The sequence below is a fragment of the Dendroctonus ponderosae genome, unplaced genomic scaffold (genome assembly GCF_020466585.1).
Source record: "Dendroctonus ponderosae isolate FM_Combo_2020 unplaced genomic scaffold, Dpon_F_20191213v2 Dpon_F_20191213_1, whole genome shotgun sequence".
NCBI classification, from domain to species: Eukaryota; Metazoa; Arthropoda; class Insecta; order Coleoptera; family Curculionidae; genus Dendroctonus; species Dendroctonus ponderosae.
The window spans coordinates 46,789,606-46,807,493 of record NW_026017110.1 but is presented as its reverse complement, the minus strand read 5'-3'; the positions used below and the strand labels follow the sequence as shown (position 1 = coordinate 46,807,493).

The following is a 17,888-nucleotide window of genomic DNA, read 5'->3' as shown; positions in this document are numbered from 1 at the left end:
GTTGGTTTTTTTGCAAGAAATTGACTGTCACAATTCCAGAAAATTGAGTGTTTTGGAACTGGTTTTCACGGACGACAGTGGCGATTTTCTCAAATTTTAGCAATTTTTGGCGGATCTCTATTGTTCAATTAGTGAAAACTAGGATTAGTTGAGAAAAACTTCCACAACTTAACCGATTACGACTCCTCCAATGGTATGAACCAAAAAAAGACAGTATTTTTGGGCATGAGACACAGCTTAAAACGTGCTTTAGGCCGCAACATAAAGGAAACGAAATGGGGGTTTAAAGGGCACAAAAAAATGAAAAAACATTACCTTAAAAACGCATTAAGACAACAGCGCCGCAAATAGCAAGACATAAATACTGTTGTAAATCCTTGTCACCAAACACTGCCAATGTGCGGCTGATCAATCAGGAATTACACAAAATTAAAGGGATTTTCAATCACTACTACAAAGGGTTGATTGCAGCAAATGCACACGGAGCAGACAGGCGGGACCAGAAAAAAAAATTCAACTTGAATCGTCCAGTTGGGCGAATGGACGGGACGCCGGACGTCCAGTGGGTTCCGGGGTACCAATTTCCGGGTGCCTGACTGTCTGTCCGTCGCTTTTTGCACTTCGCGTACCTTTGAAACAGCATCGGTCGTGGTCTCGCGAAATTGCTCTGGTTCGCGTCCGGTTTTGACTGTGGTTCGGCTTGCACTGCCGCCACGGCCGCCCCACAACGGCGGTGCACACGCACGTGCGCCCGGTGCAAGCGGGGGCGGCGTAGGGGACCGCCGCACGGCCCCCCCTTTTTCGGCCCTTGGGGACGCGGAAGGGGCCATCGCGTCTTAATTTCGAACGGGACGGGGGGTCAGACGCACTCCACTGCCCCCCGATCAGCAGCGCCGCACTTTGCCCCAAAACTGTTGGTACCAAACGGTGCAACCCCCCAAATTGTTACCCAATTGTTAGGCCATTTCGTTATTCAAACTATCCCTATAATAAGAAGAGCCTTAAGATATCCCTCCTCCTCGATGAGAAGCCAATACTTCAGCCCTTATGCTTCTGCAGCCGCTTCCTCTTCATTCTGTTGAAGGTTCCAAATGCTCATTCAATAAAATAATGTCTAAGTATTTAGTTTTCAAAATGCAGGCAATTTAAACATTTAACGAAAACATACTCTGTTCATTTAAAATATGAAAGTTCGGGTCTTTGGGAAGAAGACTGTAACTTGGCATCTGTGCACATCATTATTCGATCAAGTAGACTTAAAAATTCCGGTGTTAAAAATTGCAAATTATTACACACAATCCCCTCGGAAATATTTGGCTGTTGCTGAATTTTTGACTAACCCTGTACAATGCAGAAACTGTTCATGGTTCAAAATATTAATATTTTACTTATTATATAATCCGCTTTTAATTTAAAATGTTTTTTTTTAATCCGATTAAAAAATAATTTCGATCAGAAATTGATATCAAATACCCCCCTGTGCATCGGTTGCATCAGTAGCTTCACGATTTCTTCAGTAGCTTCCACTGTTTTTTAGCAATTATCAGGGAAACGTGAAATTTGTCCACGGAAATTAACGAATTAGTGGGATCATTTGTCAGTTTCAGCTTCTTCTTCTTCACTCTGTTCGAGGTTCCAATTGTTCACTCAAACTTCGACTTCTTCAGTAGTCTGAACTGTTTTTCGGCGATTGTCAGGAAAATGTGAAGTTTTTCCACGGAAATTGATGAATTAGTGGGAACACTTGTCAGTTTTCAGCTTCTTCTTCTTCTTCTTCGTTCTATTCGAGGTTCCCATTGTTCACTCAAACTTCGACTTCTTTAGTAGTCTGAACTGTTTTTCAGCAATTGTCAGGAAAAAGTGAAATTTTTCCACGGAAATTGACGAATTAGTGGGAACACTTATCAGTTTCAGCTTCTTCTTCTTCTTCTTCGTTCTATTCGAGGTTTCAATTGTTCACTCAAACTTCGACTTCTTCAGTAGTCTGAATTGTTGTTCGGCGATTGTCAGGAAAATGTGAAATTTTTCCATGGAAATTGACGAATTAGTGGGAACACTTGTCAGTTTCAGCTTATTCTTCATTCTATTCGAGGTTCCAATTGTTCACTCAAACTTTGACTTCTTTAGTAGTCTGAACTGTTTTTCAGCAATTGTCAGGAAAAAGTGAAATTTTTTCACGCATATTGACGAATTAGTGGGAACACTTGTGAGTTTCAGCTTCTTCTTCATCTTCACTTTGTTCGCGGTTCCAATTGTTCACTCAAACTTCGACTTCTTTAGCAGTCTGAACTGTTTTTCAGCAATTGTCAGGAAAAAGTGAAATTTTTCCACGAAAATGGACGAATTAGTGGGAACACTTGTGAGTTTCAGCTTTTTCTTCACCTTCACTTTGTTCGCGGTTCCAATTGTTCACTCAAACTTCGACTTCTTCAGTAGTCTGAACTGTTTTTCAGCAATTGTAAGGTAAATGTAAAATTTTTCTCTGGAAATTGACGAATTACGGTCCAATTTCCATGTGAAACGCCAAGGTTGCCAAGTCAAACCAACACTTTTTTGGTGGGAATATTTGTCAGTTCCCTTTTCAGTTTGCATCTAAACAAGATTTTTCCTGACAAATGCTCGATGGCTTTCTTCAAATTAATCTGGACACGAAAACGCTAGTGATTTAACAAGTTTTTGCTACAAACGTTACGAAATAGTCGATTTAGTGGGAACAATTGTCAATTTTCCACTTGAAGCTCTAAGCTCCGTATAACTACGCTTTGGGCTTCATTCAATGTATTTCGTATGCGAGCAGTTTTCTCTCATATTTAGTAGAAACAATCGGCAGCTTTTTGCGTAAAAAATTGTCAGTTTTCCTTGGAATTTGCATCTAAAAAAGATTTTTGTCTAACAAATGCACGATGGGCTTCCTCAAATTAATCTGGATACCAAAACGCTGCTGATTCATCAAGTTTTTACTACAAAAGTGACAGAATAGTCGATTTAGTGGGAATAATTGTCAATTTTCATATTAAAGATTTAGGCACTTTTCCAACTGAAATCATTCAGTTCGGTTTTTCATTCATCCAGTTCGTCGCTCAGGTTTTTGTTTCTCTTTGAATTTGCATCCAAACAAATTTTGGGCTTCTTCCAATTAATACGGACATAAAAGCGCTGATGATTTATCAAGTTTTGGTTTCAAAAGTAGATTTAGTTGGAACAATTGTCGCTTTTGGTGTCCCAAACAGCTTCGGATTAACAATTGGTGGATTTGTTGCATTTTCGAACTGTTTCTGCCATTCTATACGAATTATTGTCGGTTTCGTCGAAACGATTGCAGTTATTTAGAGTTTAGTGGGAGTATTTGTCGGCTTTGGCCATACAATGTCATCCATACAAAATGCCCTTTTTTAACAGGCACTTTGGGCTTCTCCAATTGAGCCTGAACACGAGAAGTTTTTGCTTTTTGCTCTAAAAATTATGGTATTGGTGGGAACAACTGTAGGGTTTGGTATACAAAAGGTAGGCCTGGGTAACACTGTTGCCGCTCTCTGACCTTTACAAGACCCGAGACTGGAATTTTCACATCTAAGAAAAAGGTTATCACCACTTTTTTTGAGTAACGTTTTACTACGTCGATGAGTTTTCTTGTAAAATCGATCTCTCAATATTTTTGCATAAAATATTCAGTTTGCCAGTATTTCACAGTAAAACGTTAGGAAAAACGCAGTTTTTCTGTTTAGAGACAGTGTTGTTTAGAAATATTGACCCAAAAGTGAAGAAGCCCCAGTTCCTAAGAGTTTTCCAAGTATTTTTTTGGAATGGAGAAAATAGCAAGTGTTTAAAGTTTAGTGGGAACATTTGCAGTTTTGTCCATTAAGTGATATCCAAACAAAATGCCCTTCTTATAAATGCACTTCTGCTTGAAAACTGAAGAAATTAGTGGGAACAATTGTCAGGTTTGATGCCGCCAAGAAAAGCTCAGCATTAGCAATTGCAGTATTTATTGCCTTTTTCAACTATTTGTATAGATTTGTTCAAATTAAAGCTGGCTTTGTAGAAATAATTATCAGTACGTAAACGTTAGTAGGAATATTTGTCATTTGTGCCTTCAAAATCGATTCCAAAAGATATTCTCTTCTGATAAATGAACTTTCGACATCTTCAAATGAATCTAACAGTGAAAAGTTTGAAATTGTCGATTTAGTGGGAACAATTGTTGCGTTTGGTATTCAAAAGGGCTTCGGAGTAGCAAGTGGGGGAGTTTTTGTCGCTTTCTTCAATTAGTTGTGTAGATTTGTGCAAATTAATGCCAGTTTTGAAAGTTGCAAGTATCTATATTTCAGTGGGAATAATTGTCAGTTATTAACTAAAAATCGACTCTAAACCATATTTTTATCGTTATCAATCAACGCTTGAAAAGTGTTGGAATTGCCGATTAAGTTGGATCAATTGTCGCCTTGAGCGTCCAATAGCTTAAACTATCATCCGCAATTGGAGTATTTGTTACTTTTCAAAACACACTGACTAAATTTCTGCAAATTAATGACGGTTTTTTTTTTTTTTAAACCGCGAATCTTTAAAGTTTAGTGGGAATATTTGTCAGTCACGCCCTTGGAATTTCGATCTAGTAAACTTTTATTTTTCTTAATTTATTTTGGGGTTCTTCAAATGAATGTAGGCACAAAAACATTAGACTTTCTATGAAGTTTTAGTCTCAAATTTCTGGATTCATTTAGCTTGTAATTGTAATTGTCGCTTTTAATGTTCAATTGCTTTAAATTTGAAATGACCGTAAGTTTTGTAGAAAGTAGTGGAAGTTTAGTAGGAATATTTGTCAGATTTGGTTTTAAATTAGGTTTTCTCGGTATCAGCGTGTTTTCAGCTTTATCCGATTCTATTGCAGACCCAAAACAGCCGCTGCCTTACCAAGTTTTTGTCAACAATTGTCACTTTTTGAGTCCAATTTTTCAACCTCCATACAATTCACTTAAACTCTTCCCAAAATTGTGCCTCTGAATGGCACCAGTTTTGCAATAGCTGACTAGATTTAAGATATGTTGAAAATCAGAAACAAAACGTCAATTTAGTAGGAACAATTGTAATTTTTTAAGTCTAGTAATTGAAGATTTACAATTGCCTGCGTCTGATGGGGCCAGTTTCTGACAATTTAAAAAATGCAAATGAACTGAGTTTTGTGGGAATGTGTCGGTTACTGAGTAAAAAATATTTTCGTTTCCTATTACAGAATTCTCCATCGGTGAAATAGCTGTAGCTCATCCCGGTTCTAAAAGACCAACGAGGAAAGGTTGATTTAGTGGGAACAATAGTCACGTTTTGTGTCTAATCGGTGAATAATCGCAATTTGTTTCCACTTTTGCGCCAAGAATGCCGAAATCTGTTTATCTCCAATCCCCAAAAAATTTTTGCCCACTTAACCATCCAAAACCTTAAGTAATTGAGAGAATTTTCATAAATCTCGTCCATGCAACTTGGCAACTAGAAGTGGATTTATTAGAATTTGGTAGGAACAGTTGTAGCCTCGAATAATAATTAAAACGGCACTTAGCTGGGCTTCATTTACCTAATAAAAGTGTCTTCGGGCATTCTTCGGTATTCGAGCAATAATGGTTTTTTTTGGCAGTAACCGTTTGTGGGCCCTCAGGAAATGGATATTTGCCTTTCAAATGTGTCGAGACCACCACAATTTTCCCTTATTACTTTCATCGTTATCTCAACTTCGCAACTTTGGGCAGGTGCCGGTTCCTGCGACTCAACACCTGTACTTCAGCGTCAAACTTTTGCCAAAAGCATCATTCAGTTGTTGGCCTTTTGCTCAATTCGTCCGTACCATCGACGTGCCGATTTTCATAAATCACTAGCAATCAGCCATTATTGGTACGGCTACTCGATCAGACATGCTTTCGCTTCCGGGTGCCGGTTTTTCCCAAAAATTCGCCCAATCAGTTCGATGTTTTTCTTTCTTCTTTCGAACCGTTTTTTTCTTGCTGCAACGACAACTATCTAACAGTATCGGCCCGCTTTCTATTGGCGGAAAAAAGTCGGGATTCCCAAAATGGTATTGAACTAGTTGTTTATGGTCAACTGGCTGCAAACCGTCTGGTAAATTAACTTTAGGGACTCGTCGCGTTGTGTAATTCGGAACCAATCGGAAAAAATATGGAATGTCTTGAATAGTGGCGATTTGTCACAGAAAACTGTACATTCGATGCAGAAAATACATTTCTTCAGTTTGCTTGCGTCACATTTGCCAAATTTTTAAATAAAACGCATCTACATGCAGCTTAAAAGTCGTCATGTCAATTTAGTGGGAACAATCACCAGTACAGCTGCATGGAATTTTTCACGCTGCATTTGCACGTTTTGCTACTGAATACTTCAACTAAATCGGAAAAAATCGCTCCTTTCTTCAACTGCGGGAGAAACGGCATTGTATTGCCGGTTCTGCCTCAAAAATTAACCAAATCGGTGGGAGTAATTATAATTTTTTGCTCCTAAAGTCCAAGTAAATTAGCCTTTCTGCTCATAACTGCAGTTTAGCATAATGAATTTAGACGTGAAACGCTGATTGCTTATCAAGTTTTAGCGGCGTGCGCCAAAAATTGTCGATTTAGTGGGAACAATTGTCTGCTTCCAAATTTTACACCTAATCGGAAGAATTTGGCCGTTTTGTCAACCATCGTGAAGGAATGTTGTTATTTGCAATTATTGCCAGTTTTGTCCCAAAAAGTAATAAAAACACTGGAAGCAATTGTCATTTTTTGCTCCTAAAATGCCAATAAAGGGGCTTTTCTGTACATAACTGCACTATAGACATATTGAACTGAAGCTAGATATGAAAACATTGGTTATTTAGCGGGTATTGGCGGAAAATCTTGATAAATTGTCGATTAAGTGGGAACAATTGCTGGTTTTCAAGATTCACAGCTGAATATTTCAATTGAACCGGCAAATAACTGCAGTTTATACATCTTGAACTGAATCTAGATATGAAAACACTGGGTATTTAGCGAGTATTTGCGCCATATCTTAATAAATTTTCCATTTAGTGGGAACAATTGTTGGTTTTCAAGATTCACAGCTGAATATTTCAACTGAACCGGAAAAGGTAATAAAATTGGTGGAAGTAATTGTGTTTTTGCTCATAACATCCAAGTAAATGAGCTTCTCTGCATATAACTGCGGTTTATGCATCTTCAAATGAATCTAGACAAGAAACGCTGGTTATTTAGTTTTTACGTATGATTTAAAGAAAGTCACTTTGGTAGGAGCAATTGTTTTCAAGTTCAATGGCTAAATAATAAAGGAACTTTTATGCTTCAGTTTATGAAACGAACCCGTTCTATGACATGTAGACGAAAGAATATAAAACGTATTGTCAATGTGTGCCCCAAAATTAATAAAAACGGTAGAAGTAATTGTCATTTTTGCCCTTAAGGTCCAAGAAAATTTGCTTTTCTTCACATAACTGCAGTTTATGCATCCCTAAATGAATCTGTAACCGAAAACTCTGGCTACTTATAGAGATTTTGCATAAAAATTGAAAAAGTCGATTTAGTGGGAAAAATTTCAAGTTGAATGAACTTTTTTTTTTAACTGAATACAGCGTATAGCCGATTTTATCTCAAAAAGTAATTAAAAAAGGGAAGTAATTGTCATTCTTGCGTCAAATTGGAAGAATGTTTCTAACTGCAGGAGAAACGTTTTACAGCTTATTGCCGGTTACTTAAAAAGTAAGTAAGGAAAAAGTGGAAGTAGTTGTTATGCTTGCCCTTGAAACTCCAAGCAAATGAGTTTTTATTTAAAAAACTGTAATACAATTTTTGACCAGTAAAAACTATAACTGTTGCAAGTTTTCGCGTCAAACCCAATTGAATGGCCAATTTAATGAATCGCTCATAATTTTGACTAATTCGAAAGTTTTTGCGCCTTTTTTCTTTAGCTTAGGCAATTGTTTGCAAGTTTTTCCCAATAGATGAGTAAAAGGGTAGAAATAGTTGTGAATTTCGCCCTTGAAACCCCCAACGAATTCGTTCTTCTCCATATAAACTGACTTGGTGCATCTTCAATTTAATTTAGGACCAAAATCACTCGCTTTTAATCAAGTTTGTGTTTCAGACGTAAGAAGTTGTTGGTTTAATGCAATTTTCCCCTTGAAACTACGAATAATTGAGTTTTTCTTTCAAAAATTGTAATTACCTAACAAACTTTACACTAAAAAATTTGAAACACCAAAAAAAATTGGTTTATTCCAATAAAGTCACTTCGTTGAGAGAATTTTGAAAGAAAAAAATGTTCATTATTTATCAAGTTTACCACTTAAACTTAATGAAATTGTCACATTAGTGGGAACAATTGTCAAAAAATTTAATTTAATCGCTAAATATAGTAACTGAATCCAAAGCTTTTGTGATTTTTTTAGCTGTAGGAGTAAACTGATACTTTTTGCCAGTTTTAGTGGAAACAATTGTAATTTTTTCCTTGAAACCCGGAGGAAATGTTTGCTTTTTCATAGAACTGCACTTGATGGATCTTGCAAACGCAGACTATTTATCGAATTTTCCGCAAACTTTTACAAAATTATGTCGCTTCTGGTGGGTATAGTTGTCACTTTTACGTTTCAACTGATTTTTGCTCATTTCAGCGCATGCAGATAGTCTCAGTTAAGTGGAAACATTTGGCATTGTTGGCCTTAAAACCCCAATAAGTAACGCTTTCTTGATGTGTTACAACGCCAAATAATCGCAAGTTCAGATATAAGGATTAATGAGTTCCGCACCCGATAGTGAACGGCTTGTGGATTTGGTGGGATCGATTGCCGATGGTAAGTTGCACTTTCCTACTGAATCACTAGTTTGCACTGTGAGGCTTCATAGAGTGTCCAGGTGGAAAAATCGTGGAAACACTTACGAAAATTCCCATCAAATCGAGGAAAAATGTGCGTAGGTAGAGGACGAGACTGGAGCGCAAACCCGATCATAAATTGGTTTTCGTTTTCGGAACAAACACTAACATATCCGACTTTGGTAGAGGTCGCGGTGTCGCCCGAATTAAACGCACAAACCGTAACGACCGTCGGCTTTATTTTGGCGTTCATGTGCGTGTTTACCGGCCAAAAATTCGTTCAGGTTCAGATTTATCCGCACCAAATGTCTCAAATATCTACCAATTAATAGTGCTTAAACGCAGTTGAGATACCGATGGTTTTATACAGTTTTGCCCACTCCACTCCTCTCTTTGAGTGATATTGAAAGCATGTGTTTAAGGGGCAGAAGATCCAGCCAGAAGAACTCAATTGATCCAAGCTATTTGGCAGTGACGTCATTATTTCAGACGCCATATTCGATTGGTGCGAAATATATTCTTTCATCTTGCGTGATTGCCACCTTGATCGGTTGTTCCTGGTGATTAGAAATTATTTTCTTGAGTTTAATCGGATTTTATTGTTACAGTGTGGTTTTATAGAAATTCGTCATTAGTATTGCTTGATGTGGGTATAGAATTTTTTTTGCAATCGACAACATGGCATTTAAATGATTTGAAGCTGCAAAAGTGCATCATTTAAGGACTCTTTTTCCAAGCCTCGAAGAAACAAAAATACATTATGAAATAAAGATTTTTTAATTGCATACAACTTATGAGGCATAAAACTTGTTGTTGTTATATTAAATAAATTGAGAATTAAACAAATTTTGAGTAACATGAATGCTGAATGTTATTTCCCGATTATTCATAAACCCTTAGATGACCTTCTAGGAACTTCTTCACACACTTTTTTACATTTTCGGCATATCCGCTAATAACAGTGACAGCCGTTAACTGCGACCGTTAAAGTGTGTTATTTTCCTGGTTGTAAACCTGCAGTGAAATTATGCAGAAAATTGAAAAAAACACACAATAAGAAATTGTAATGATAATTTGGAAAAATGTACAGAAACTGCCAATACTAGCCAGGAAATCAGGATGGAAGACATACGTTAATAGCATCAGATTTCCGTCTCGCTCGGAGGACAAGTACAGGAAAAAGAACGCCGTTGATTGCGACACTGCCAAAAAGTTTGGGCCATACTGTAAGCAATGGTTGGTCGGTTTATTAAAGGGGTTATTGGTGTAGAGGGTCTATTCTTGGGTTGGTGTTCGATAGCCGTGTAGATCAGATCGCGGCCAAGTCTACACGCACTTAATGGGCCAACCGAAATTGGGGGGCCCCCGCAAGTGGTTTGACAACCGGCTGGCGGACTTCCACGATATGAATACGAAAGCAGTTTGTTTGCAAAAGAGGAGCGCGAAAGGCTTCAACGTGTCGATCTGTCGACAATTTGGCGTGGACGGAACTTTCCGAGTCTCACCAATATATACGTCTATGTGGATAATGACGCAATTCGCAATAATAAAATATTCGCGATTGAAATCCGCAGCCGAAAGTTCGCAAATTCGCGTCGGTTTAAAGGCTGCGAATGAATGTCTAGTTCAGGGCCGGCGGACCCACAAGGTCGGCTCAGTCCTCTCCTGATAATTATTCCTATTTGCGCCCATGCATTTATAATTAACTACGCACGTCTATGAGGTCGACAAGCCAGCAAAAATTGGGAAAGGTTTCAGGCTAGCACAGGATTAACTTGTTCATTTTGCCTGTTGTAATAGGCGAAAATTGAACAGCGACAATCTAATTTAAAAATTCATATTTCTTCTTCCCAACTTCGCTCACCCTACAGAAGACAGTTGGCGCTGGACATCGGAAAATTTCACGAAAATCGCACACAATTCGCAATCCCTGTACGCAATTGGCCAAAAATGGCAATTTTTACTCAAAATTACTATTTCCATTAAAAATTCACAGCTCTCAGACATGAGGAGATGGCAACATGCAATTCGCACACCGTATAGAAGAGACTTGAGGCTAAAACCAGGGAAACTTTCAGTCAAATCGTGCCGAGTTTTGATTTTTGCCAATTCTGTAAAAGCTGAGCTAAAAATGAAGATTCTCTACTTGTAACTACTCAGAAATATGTTCAACTTTCTATACACAGCGACCTGCGATCTGAAATTGGCACACCCTATAGAAGACAGTTGAAGCTAGACATCGGAAAAATTTCACAAAAATCGCATACAATCCGCATGCTTGCCAGCCCTGTACGTAATTGGCCAAAAATGGCAATTTTTACTCAAAATTACTATTCCCAATAAAAATTCACAGCTCTGAGACATGGAACTGGCACACCGTATAGAAGATACTTGAGGGTAAAACCAGGGGCACTTTCGCTCAAATCGTGCCGATTCCTTATTTATTTTTGCCAATTCTGTAAAAGCTGAGCATAAAGTTAAAATTCTCTATTTGGAACTACTAGAAAAATTTTCAAGTTTCTATACACAGCGACCTGCGATCTGAAATTGGCACACCCTATAGAAGACAGTTGACACGCACATCAGGAAAATTTCACATAAATCGCACTTAATCCGCATCCAGCCCTATTCGTAATGGGCCAAAAATTACAATTTTTACTCAAAATTACTATTTCCATTAAAAATTCACAGCTCTCAGACATGAGTATATAGCAACATGAAATTCGCACACCGTAAAGAAGACACTTGAGGCTAAAACTAGTGGAAATTTCGCTTAAATCGTGGGGATTCTTGATTTTTGCCAACCTTGTAGAAGCTGGACTAAAAAATGAACACTCAACTCCTAACTTCCAACGAAAATGTCCAACTTTTTATCCAAAGCTAGACGCGATTTTCAATTTGCACACCCCATAGAAGAGGCGTTTGATGCTAAAATCACAGAAACTTTTACTCAAATCACACGGAATCTCCTTTTTTCCAACACTGTAAAAAATTGTTATTTTCGCTCAAGTGCACCCTTTCCGTTAAAAACTCCCAATTTCCACACTAGAGCATATCGCAATTTTAAATTGGCTCGCCCTGTAGAAGGGACTCGCAGCTCCAATCATAGGGGCTTTCACTCAAAAAGCACAGAAACCTCATTTTTGCCCAATCTGACAATGAGAAGCCAAAAATGAAGATTTTTATTTAACCGCAGTCCAATTTTCAAAAATTCGTAAATGCCGATTCAGTGCAGGAAGCCACTTGGAACCTGCACGCGCCTCTAGATAAAAGTGGGTGCTCAAAACTCAACAGTTTTCACTTAAATCGCAAGACATTCTGATTTTTGCCAACTCCGGTAATGAGCTAAAAATTACAATTTTCACTCAACTGCACGCTCTCTTTTGAAAATTGGCAACTTCCAATCGAGCATCGCTAGTAACGGTAAATTTACAAACTCGAAAGCTGAAATGGCTAAACTTTCCGCCAAATTCACACAAAATTCTGTTTTTTGTTGGTCTTATAAAACGTAGGCCAAAACTAGACAGAGACCAAATTGCACGCTCCTATTCAAAAATTTCTAACTTCCAATCCTGAGCAGATACCATTTTGAAATTTTCGCACCCTATAGCAGATGCTATGCGGTCACTATTGTGATATTTTGCTTGGAATCTCGAAAAATCCCGAGTTTTGTCCAGTCTATAAATTGTAGACCAACAACGAACATTTTCATTAACCTGCACAACTTTCTTGAAAAATTCCTAAGTTTTAAATTACAACAGCTGGAACTTGCAAATTGATGCAGCCTACACAAGAGTGTTCGTACTAAAAACCACGAAAGTTTTATGAACATAGCAATAAACTCGGATGTTTCAGCCCTTTAAACATTGAATGAAAAATTAACATTTTGGAGCAAACGCACTTAAAAATTCCTAACTTGCAATTCACATATAAAAGCAACTTGAGATTTACCCGCTCTATAGAAAGTACCTCGGGCTAAACACTGCAAAGTTTTCATTTACATAGAATAAAATTCTGATTTTTTGCAACCCGGTAAACGCTGGGCCCAGAATGAACACATTCACTCAACTGCGCGCACGATTTTAGAAATTTGTCACGTCTAATTCAGAATAGCCAGCGACTTGATGAATTTACACGTCTTATACAAGAAACCTAAACCGAAAGCCCTTGCCGTCTCTGCTAAAATCGCAGAAAATTTCGATTTTTCCCAGCCCTCTAAATATTGAAAATGGACAATTTTGCTTAACCACAAGCACCGCCTAAAAAATTCTTAACTTTCAATCCAAACCAGGTAGCAACTTGAAATTCCCTCGTTTTATCGACGATGCTTCGGGCTAAAAACCGCAACCATTTCATTTGCATCGGACGAAATTCTGATTTTTCCAACCCTGTAAATGCTGGGCCCAGATTGAGCACACTCACTCAACTGCACGCACTCTTTTAGAAATTCTTTTGACCCAATGCGAAATAGGTAGCCACTTCAAAACTAAGACACCGTATAGAAGACAGTGTAATCTAAAACAGCCGAAAGTTTTTATAAAATCGCACAATTTTCTGAGTTTTGACAACCTTGCAAATATTAAGCGACAACTGAACATTTGCGCCCAACTACAAGCATCGCCTTAAAAATTCCCAACTTCCAAGCCAAACCGTCTAGCAACATGAGTTTTGCTCATTCTATAGTACAAACACGAGACTGATTTTCGCTCAAATCGCAGAAAATCCTGATTCTTTTCAGCCAAAAATTCTACATTTTCAATCCTTTAAAAGATCCGTCCTCAGAAAATCCTTGCTTTCAACCCGCTGCTTCCTGCCGAAAAACCCGCTGGCTCAACCATCCCCTGGTTGATAAACGAGTGCTAATATGAGCCAGATAAGACGTTTTATTGGCAATTGAATCAGGAATGCGTTATCAGGAAAAAAATGCAGGAATTCATTGTGCGCTACATTCATTATGTGTCGAGCGATTAGCGCATTTAGTGATTTGCTTATCTACACACACTTGACTTTCAAAAAAAATCGTTGGGAAACAGCCAAAAACCAACAATTATTACTTGGATACATGACGAAAATTTGTGTCGGAAAAAAGTGAATCTTCACAAAGGAACAGTTCAAGAATCAACACGCTCATGTGAGGAAACCAATGAAAATTGGGATAAAACATCCATTGGACAGCCAACAATAGTAGAAGGCACAAGGCCTGAAACGACTTCATTAGACCATCGAATTGCCCATGCATGAGGCCTATAAGAATGACGAAACAGTGTGGTGCATACAAAAGTAGATGCACCCCACCATGAGCCCAAGCAGGCCGTATTGAATGCATTTGCCGGCCAAATCCCATTGGCTTAGGCCTGCCCTAGATAGGCCTAGACAGTGGTAATAAAATGGCTGATTATCAAGCATTTTTTCAGCCCAGCATGGGCAAGCGGACGAAAAAATTCCAATTCCACGTTTTCACTGTTGCGAATCGCTTGCCAAACCGCAACGTCTTAAGCGATGAAAAACATCAGGTCCAAAAGAGCCCCCTTTCTGCATTATTGTCGGACATTCAGCAGGAAAAAAAATGGATTTAGAAACACTGTTGCAGCTATAATTGCTTTTGCCTGCTCGTATCGTTCTCACTTCAGTAAACCTATTTGTTTCAGCGAATATTTTATACAAGTTAAGTGGGAATTACCGTTGAAGCTTGAAACTATCTTAGATTTTTGCCGCTTGGAAAACTACCAAACCGTTTAATTAATCAAGCAGCAACTACTCGATTAGTATGGGGCAACTGCTTTGGGCCACCCTGTATAAGCTCGAAAATTTTTGGTTTAAACGTGACCACGCTTGGAATTTATCGGTTATTACATCTCACAGGTAAACGACTTTTTGCCATTTATTTAAACGATTTAATGGGATTTTTGCTTTTGTATACTGCGCATGGATTATATCGTTTATCGCTATTTTAATAAAAGTTAAAGGGACTTAGGGCTTGATTCAAGGCACTTTTAACGTTTACCGTGAAAAAAATGTAGGTAAACGTTAATTTAATTAGCACGTTAGTTAAAGACACTTTGAGCTTTTCTTATTTCGCAACAATTTTCTCGTCTGTCGCTTTTCAGATAAAAACGTTAAGCGCACTTGAGGTTGTTGCTGGGAACGATTCAGGGCACTTTTGACTTGAGTGTTAATGACGCTTTAAATTGTTAATATTAACAATTCAAGACACTTTTGAGTTTTTTTTTATTTCGCAATAATTTTCTCGTCCGTCGCTTTTCAAATGAAAACGTTAAGCGCACTTGAGGTTGTTGCTATAAACGATTCAGGGCACTTTTGACTTGAGTGTTAATGACGCTTTAAATTGTTAATATTAACAATTCAAGACACTTTTGAGGTTTTTTTAATTCCCAACACTTTTCTCGTCCGTCGATTTTCAAATAAAAACGTTAAACACTTTTTGCTGTTGTAATAAACGGCTCAGGGCACTTTTCAGATTTTGTCAATTGCGCATCGATTTTACCGTTTGCCGCTATTTCAATAGAAACGTTAAACACACTTTCCTCTGTTGAATAAAACAATTCGAAGCACTTTTGAACTTTTGTCTATTTTGCATCGATTTTACCGCTTGCTATTGTTTCTAATAAAAACGTTAAATGCACTTTCAGCTGTTGATATAAACGATTTACAGCTTTTCGAAGCCTTTGGCTGTTTTACATCGGTTTGATCGTTTGCCGCTATTTGAATGTAAACGTCAAAGACAATTGAAGCTGGTGATATGACTGATCCGAAACGGTTACTAGCTTTTGTCTATTCCATATCGATTTGATTGCTTGAAGTTCATATCGTCAGGAAAGTTGCAGACGATTTGAGTTGCTGATACAAACGATTCCACCCTTTGAAATTCGACGATTTTTGTTTATCGCTGTTTGAAAGCAAACGATAAACAAACTCTGTAAAAGTACTGACGAGCTTTTGCTTCTGCCGTTTTGACGTCAATGATTAAGAGACTTTGAGCTGTTCAAATGGAAGGATTTTAGGCCATTTCGCATCATTTTTATGTTTATTACTTTTGCCATTGATTGTTTCGTTTATCTCCGTTCGATTATAAACGACACAGACCCAGAGATGTTTATACAAACGATTAAACTACTGTTTGACAATCGAACTTTTTTTATAGACGAAGCAAGATTCGCTGCTTACTTCGCATCAATTCTAACGTTTATCGCTGTTCCAATAAAAGCGGAAAAGACGCTTTGAGTTGGGTTCATAAACGATGATGAGTTTCTCTATCGTTTATCGCCGCTCTAATATAAGCAGCACATTTTATGTGCATGTGTGTAAAGCGTCGATTTTATCGTTTAAACCATCGAAACCTTTCATTAGCTGAAGAGTTTTCGGTGCTCCGCTACTATCGTTTATTTATTAGAGGATTTTGTGGTTTTTATCGTTTATCGCAGATGTGTACTTAATGGTTCAAGGTTAGGGCGTTTCGTCGCTTTTCACGTTTGTGGCATTTTCAATTTAAACGACTGGTAAGAGTGGAAAAAATAAAGGGTTAAGTGGGTGAACTTGTAGCGATTTTAATGGGAAAACTGAGTTTTATTTTTTTTGAGGATGGTTTTTTTCGAAATCGGTGCTGTTTATTAGTTGAATGTTTCAAAATTAGGAATGATAATATTAAGGCTGACACGGTTTTTTGAGCCCCGAACATTAGGTCTAGCGCTAGACGAGAAAAATGAAGCCTTGCAGGACCGAGAGGAGCCAAATTTAACAAACTATGCGACACGCTTATTAATATTGAACATTTAAAAGTTTTGAGTGAAAACTCGTTTGCGATGGAACAGTGGTCAATGCGTCCTTAATGTGGATTACGGGACTGGACAGTTTTGAGGCTTAAAAGACGAGCAGTGTTAAAAATGGATAAATTGGTTTAGACGCAAAATTATGGTAACTTCCTGCTGAGCTGGTAGGACTTGGGCTTCAGAGGCGTCCAAAGATTTTTTTGCGAAAATTGCGCTGCTGCGGACAGCAGGTAAATATGTGTGTCCGGTCGCGATTGATCAAACAGATGGCGCTTTGGAAAATATGGATAGGTTGATTGGTAGCGCGTGTTGTTTCAATGGAACTTACCGGAAAAATCAGCATTGAACAATAGCACTGGTTAAAATCCTTGCGAGTGGAGAAATTAGCAGGAAACTGGGACGCAACCACTGACTGTCTAACGAGACCGATTGGGTTTGGAAAATTAGCACGATGTTGGAAAGAAGAAAAAAATAGTTGCGCGAAATACCATCGGCTTCGTGAAACGCGACCGTCGACTAGAACCAGGAAACGAGCTAGACTGCAGGCGGGCGGCGGGCTATTCTGCGATTTCTGCGAAGGCCTGCCCGAAATTGCAGTGCGTCTCAAGGCCAGGAGCCTCACTTACGTAACCAAACTCCAAACCGTCGTCGCAGGTAAAAAAAATCGCTCCCTCTTCGATATTTTTAGAGAGGTCAGTCCGACGACATGCCAGGCCCGCTTGCCAAATGTGATCAGTTTCATCCAAACAACTCGACAAAGTCATCAGCGGCACAACCACTGGATCAGCCTGCAGAAACCCAAACTAACCGCCAGAATTGGCAAGTTTCACAGCCAATTCGCCGAAAAACTTCACATCGCCTCGGACAAATAATGCAATCAAAAACATGGTCAAGTTGAATTCAAAGAAGTCGCAAAAACAGATTCAACTTCTTACGAAAACCGCACAGAAACCACTCTCTAGAATTGAACCAAATGCACAATTTAAGTAAATCGCATTTTCCTCTAACGATTGGACATGTTTATATTTGGAAGTTTACAATGGTTCTTTAGAGACGAGCCTCAAAAGTTTGTAGAGCAAAAACAAAAAACCGGGCAAAAAACTCCAGATTTCTAAAATTAATTGTGCTCGAACCGCTTGCTCTAACGGAACCAGTTGCACATGCCAAGTGAACTGAAGCCTCTTCTATCGATTGCTGGTGTCCACATTTGGAAACTTTTAAAAGCTCTTTAGAGAGACAGTTTTTCAGAACATA

General features: G+C 38.3%; 1 protein-coding gene and 1 long non-coding RNA gene across 9 annotated transcripts in view; one reads left to right on the top strand and one right to left on the bottom strand.

Annotated features, from left to right (window-relative positions):
- The window catches only part of LOC109545670 (zinc finger protein 865), a 57,525-nt gene extending 40,305 nt beyond the window's left edge, over nucleotides 1–17,220 (bottom strand). For 2 of the 8 annotated variants that reach the window (XM_048660874.1, XM_048660873.1), the window contains exons 1-2: nucleotides 630–750; nucleotides 316–404 (exon numbers count right to left, since the gene is read on the bottom strand). Coding sequence is in view for 2 of the 8 variants with exons in the window: in XM_048660871.1 (XP_048516828.1) it covers nucleotides 8,914–9,100 (187 nt within the window). In the remaining 6 variants the exon portion in view is untranslated. Of the gene's footprint in view, nucleotides 1–315; nucleotides 405–629; nucleotides 933–8,913; nucleotides 9,461–16,962 lie in introns of those variants that run through there. The other 6 variants (XM_048660876.1, XM_048660875.1, XM_048660871.1 and 3 more) reach the window with 4 other exon arrangements.
- Nucleotides 8,616–9,703, top strand: LOC125502514. Its single transcript, XR_007280278.1, has 2 exons — nucleotides 8,616–8,827; nucleotides 9,456–9,703. It is a non-coding gene; the product is annotated as an uncharacterized LOC125502514 (long non-coding RNA).
- Nucleotides 17,221–17,888: the final 668 nt, after the last annotated feature.